General features: G+C 42.4%; 1 protein-coding gene across 1 annotated transcript in view; it reads left to right on the plus strand.

Moving 5' to 3' along the window:
* Positions 1 to 5,493, plus strand: part of nyap2a (neuronal tyrosine-phosphorylated phosphoinositide-3-kinase adaptor 2a) — a 35,204-nt gene extending 29,711 nt beyond the window's left edge. Inside the window, exons 6-7 of the mRNA XM_031573123.2 lie at positions 1 to 65; positions 4,445 to 5,493. The exon at positions 1 to 65 is cut by the window's left edge and continues 60 nt beyond it. Coding sequence (XP_031428983.1) covers positions 1 to 65; positions 4,445 to 4,675 — 296 coding nt within the window. The 3' untranslated portion in view covers positions 4,676 to 5,493. The remainder of the gene's footprint in view (positions 66 to 4,444) is intronic.
* Positions 5,494 to 6,113: the final 620 nt, after the last annotated feature.

A 6,113-nucleotide genomic window follows, 5' to 3' on the forward strand; every position in this document is an offset into this window, starting at 1 on the left:
TGGGGACCCCCTTAAGACACGCCTCCCCAGATGCATTAGCCAATCAGAGCGCCAGTCTTTGCCAGGTACTGCCCTCCTGCGTGCCCGAGTGAGCGAGTGGAGTTCCCCCCTTCTGTCTCTGTCTGACCTCTGACCTTTCACCTCTGTGCTTATCTGTGTCGACCTGTGTGCTGTTTGTCAGCCTGCTCTTTGTTTTGTTAATCTGTGTTCCTCTTTGTCCAGATTGCTGCTGTTGTTGTTTATGGCTGACTGAGACCCAGTGTTCTGTGTGTTTGGGGTTTGGTCTAGATCAGGGCTGAGATCTGGTTCTGGAGGGGGTCTCTCACGGCAGAATGGAAGGGAAATGAAAGGCTATGGAAAAGATATGGAAAGTAACGGAATACAAATTAAAATAGAGTTAATATCAGTCAGATGAAGTCATGATTTGTGGGTTCAGGTGTGAGGGCATTCTTTCTCCAGAACCAGAATGAAGCAAACCTGACCTACACCTCTCTCTCTCTCTCTCTCTCTCTTCTCCTCTGTCACCCCCTCCGCCTGATCATACACATCATTGATGTCAATCAATAATCAATACAGCATCACTTTAACAAAAGATTCCAAACTCAGGATAACTCATGGCCACAATAACCCTTTAAAGCCAAACTCAACTTTTCAACTTTGACCTCATGGGACCCCACCACATTAACTTCTGAACTCATATGTGAAACCAGAAACAATCAACAATCACCACTCTCACCTACACTCTTAGAAAAAGGCTGTTTTATGTGTATTTCAAATTATAGAGAATTCTTTGTAACACGGTACTCTGTGAAGGGTTCAAACTACTAATGTGTTAAAAAATGTCCTAAAAACCCATCGTTGTACATTTCCAAGGGGTACATTTACATTGCAACCTTGAGCGCTATAGAATGTGGACAGTTTTTCTAAGAGTGTCCCTTCTACTAACCCTGGGTTTCCAGAATCTGGCAACCCACAGCTCTGCATGGACTACCCTCTACTAACCCCAGCTCCATCCAGCTCCCTTTAGAACACGGTTCCTCTTTGAGACACTGCAGAGGAACCCAGTCAGGGCATCTGCATGTATACACCTTGGACACGGAACCTTATATTGTTTCTTAGTTGGTGGTACAGTGGTTAGCATTGCTAGCTTCCAAGTAGGCGACCTGGTCATTGTAGGATGTCTTTGTAAGTCGCTTTGGACAAAAGCGTCTGCTTAGTACTTCACCTTTAGTTTAAGGTCTCTGTTTGAGACCACCCCTGTGTACTGTAAATATTTTCTGTCAAAAGAAACCAATGCGACCATTAGCCAGTTGGGTCCATCAGTTTTGTTATATGGTACAGGCTTATAAAAAGAGCCTTTTTAGACAGTAGTGCACTCTTTCAAGTGATCATTAAAGGTGCAGTGTGTAGGACTTAGTGACACCTGGTGGTGAGGTTGCAGATTGCAACTAACTAAATACCCCTCCATCACCCCTTTCTTTCCAAGCCTGTGGGAGAATGTACAGTGTCCGTCGGGTACTAGTGGCTACTTTCTAAAATGACGTCATTGTTTGCGAGCGCATTGAGTAGCCATAACATGTCGAATGATGAGGTTACTTTAGATAGATATTTAGAAATTGTATTTAGTTATTTAGTCTGTGAAACTGCAGCTCATAGATTCCATGGAATGCAAATTGTGAAGTTTGGATATGTTAGTTGTTGGCTGACACGAGCTCCAAAGCTTTTTTGTTTAACGTCACACTTTTATTGACAATCATTTTTAGCCGCTGTTGGCTGATCTCAGTAACATCACTGGGTCTTTTGGGTCCAAATAACAAAGATGAATTCTAGTTTTGTTTTGGGGCTTAGATGTCAAATTACAATCCTGGTAGCCATTACATTTGACACATCTCTAGAGCCAGTGTCAGAGCTACTGTAGAAACATGGTGGCGCAACATGGCAGCCTCAGTGGAGTATGACCTGCTCCTGTGTAGATATGAAGAGCTCATTCTAAGCTAACGAAAACACAACGATTTGTAGTTACTGGTGATTATACACTAATAAAATTATAACTATGAATACTACATTCAATTTCTGCTAATAGGTCCTCCTAAATCCTACACACTGTACCTAATTATATTACCCTACATAATGAGTGCCTGGACATTATCACAACTGAGAAAGAGAAAATATTGTGTACAGAACAAATCACTTTGCGTGACAACCAATCAAAATCTCTCCATCAAACACTAACCTCAACTAACCAATCAAGACCATTCTTCCCATAGATGCTAAACCTAACTTAACCATGAAAATCACAGCTGTAAACATGAAACAAAAACAGATCACAAGCCTACCCTGCCCATAACCCTAACTAACCCTAATCGGCATCTTCACTCTAAAACACCAAACATAACTAACTAATAACAATCCACCGTACGCTGTTCAATTAGCAATGCAAGTGTTTGTGTGCTTATATTAATGTACAGTGTATGTTAAATTGAAATTTAAAGCAATAATCTTTACTATTAACTCTGTGTTTTCACTGAGACAATTGTTAACTGTCATAACATGATTCTTGTAACATTAAAACAACTTTTGTCACAGAGATAATACATACTAGTAGACCCTATGTAGAAAAACAATGCCTGGCCCACCACATCTCTGGTCTTGTGAAACTAAATGGTAAGCACTGATCATATGCTCATAGAACTACACTTGTTGGTACCACACTGTAATGTTTCATTCAAGTGGTACAAATGTGTTTACATTATTATTATTATGATGATTATTATTATAATTATTTACCTATTAACTTTAGCAGTGTGTTTACTTTTATGTTCAAAGGCATAATGGTTATGAAAGTAAACCCCATCAGCAAAGGTTCATTATTATGTTTCTGTGCTGCAGTCTAGAACAGTTCTAAACATATGCTGGTGTTCAAAAGAAACCTTTCACAGAAGCAGAGTAACTATATAGGATTATGTGGAGGACAAGTGGAACAAACTTATTTGTAGGAGAAAATAACAAAATAGACTAAATATTTAGACATGTTTTTCAAACAACCACTTTTTAGTAGTAAGTCATCATAAACAAAACAAACTCTTTAAGAAACAGCTTCATGTTTGTGTATTTCATCACACACCCACACACACACAGACACAGCCACACACACAACCACAGACATGTGTGTGGATATTGCTGGTGCATTGCACTTGTATATCTGTCCCTGTCTGTATTCCCAAGCAAGTTTTTATTTTTCACAAATTTCTGACACCACTTATTGAGACAATCTCTGATTTTGGATGTAAGGGCCACTGGCTCTGGGGAAACCACACACACACACACACACACACACACACACACACACACACACACACACACACACACACACACACACACACACACACACACACACACACACACACACACACACACACACACCTGCGCTCACAAACCAGTACCATATATATTTATACATGTACATAATGCACACCAATGTGTGTACACAGGCAAGCACCTACACTCCCCAGGTCAATGGCAGATAGAAACTGATTTGATACTAACAAATTCCAGTCTTTTGAAGTCCAACTGGGCTTCCATTGAGACTAACCACGACTGAAGAATAAAACCTTGTCAAAGCTGTGTGTCCTCCCCTGTCCTCTGTCAACTCCTCTTGGTCCGCTGTGTGTTTTGTCTGGATGTGTGTGTGTCTGGCTGTGTGTATGTATTTGTAAACCTGTGGGCATAAGAAAGTGGAAAAGATTGTTGGTTAAATCTGTGCATGTGTGTCAGTGCATTAATGAATCTGAAGACAGTAAATACAAGCATAGTACTGGAGCAATGAAGGGCTCACAATGAGGTACATACAAAAATGCATAGTAATTGATCTGATAAATGGCCAGTAAAAACACAAAACACATTCATCCAAGGACAACATTTTACACACTGCCACCTCATAAATTACTTCTGTGTCAATACGTACCTCTTTTTAAAATAAAAACTCATTTAAAAGAGATTATTAGGTATTAGCTATTTTTAGCTATTTCCACAAAGGACCAGGTTCTGATGTACACAGACAAATTCTGATTTTATCGCAGATAATCTTCCTTCCTAAATACCTTCAACTATATTACAATTTTATATATGATTTGATTTCCTGTAATGTAGTTACTGTAATGTAGTTAGTTTTAAAGTCCTAAGACACACACACACACACACACACACACACACACACACACACACACACACTTACTATAAAGAGACCTCCACACAGGTGTGGTGAGACTGATGACAGATGAGACTGATAGTATGTTTAGCTGTGTGGAGGCCTGTGTGCATTATCACAGGTTCGATACCGATACCACATACCACATCAGAGTACCACCCCCTCCCCCTGCATGTTCACACTCTCATGCAGACAGTGATGCATGTGTGCCCCCCCCCCCCCCCCCCTCATCCCCAGATCCCCCCCCTGGCCTGGGCGTGTGGGGACAGCACCATGCTGGAGATGATCGAGAAGAAGCGCACGCTGTGCCGCGAGATCAAGTCCCGCCAGAGGCCCCTGGACAAGAGCCTGTGCAAGCAGGAGAGCATGCCCATCCTGCCCAGCTGGAAGAGGTCCAACGGGGGCAAGAAGCACGGGCCGCCCCCCTACAACACCCAGACCACTGTCTTCTGGGACACTGCCATCTGACACTAATACACATACTGTATGCAACACACACACACACACACACACACACACACACACACACACACACACACACACATACAAATACAAATACACACACACAACCACATACATCGTCACCAAGGTAGGAACATAGATATCCACTGATGGACACATGCAGCAACGCACACAAGTAAAGCACACATCCATAGATGCACACACACAAACACACACACACACACACACACACATACACACACACAGGTTGGTACTTACACACATGGAAACAAACACTGACTCACACAGAATGGCAGAACTTCTTGCACATGTAAACACGCCCACAGCAGTAGAGAAGAGGGGGATGGGTGTGGCTTGCACTGTCCAGGAGCCAATCAGAGCGTGAGGAGAGTGAGTGGAGGCGGAGGGACAGTTGTAGCAAACAGCACGTCCAACAGATCCGCTCTCCTTGCTTTCTTATTGTCGTTTCTATTGAGTATTTTTGTATGGGATTATTGTCTCAAATCTGAAACAGGATGCCTAGCATTAGCGGATATTTTATAAACGAGACACAAAAAGAGATATGGGATGCAAAGGTCATGCAAAGTTCACACAGAGATTTGACAATGGTATGAGATTATTGTAGATTTTAGGGTTGTTTTTTTGTCTTTGTTTTTTCTTACGTTGCAATGACACTCGTGTGCGTTAAAGGGGAAAAAAGAATATATCTATATGAACATAGATCTATATATATATTATGGTGAAATTATGTCCAGTGAGTGCACTGCTGTTTTTATGAGCAAAGAATCTTAAAGATAAAAATGTCCATATGTGGATTGAAAAGATCAAAGAAGACACGCACTATACAAAGCAAGAGTGAACAAGTTGGGGGGGGGGGGGGGGGGGGGGGGATTTTGGCATGTTGGGTCAGATGTCAGAGACTGGTGATGGGGAGGGATAAGTGTGAGGGAGTGTGTGATCTCTCCTGTACTGAAACACACACACACACACACACACACACACACATTCAGTCAGCTGACCCAGGCCAAACGACAAGTGCTACTCCACTCTCAGGTGACACCTGGCAACAATGACCCCCTTGGCCCTTTGTCCTGACACCTGACATCATCAGGTCACGCAGGGGTCACCGGGTCACTGAAGTCACCGATGAAGGTCAACCGAACTTCAGCGATGTGTTTACAAGAGAGTCTGGAGCTTCGAGAGGAAAGTTACACCACCAGTGTCAGGAGGGGACTCCATACTCAGACCCTGGATCTGCAAAACCATCTACAGCCATGAACGCTTCTCAGCCATCACTGGTCTATCCTACACTGATCTGACATGGATGAAGCCAACCTGAACTGATCGTGAAACTGATCACTTTAGCGGGTCTTGAGCAGCACAGTAATTTTTAGAGCCATATACTGTATGCGAGCATACTGTTACAGGATGTGATGTTGCCCAT

The sequence above is a fragment of the Clupea harengus genome, chromosome 9 (genome assembly GCF_900700415.2).
Source record: "Clupea harengus chromosome 9, Ch_v2.0.2, whole genome shotgun sequence".
NCBI classification, from domain to species: Eukaryota; Metazoa; Chordata; class Actinopteri; order Clupeiformes; family Clupeidae; genus Clupea; species Clupea harengus.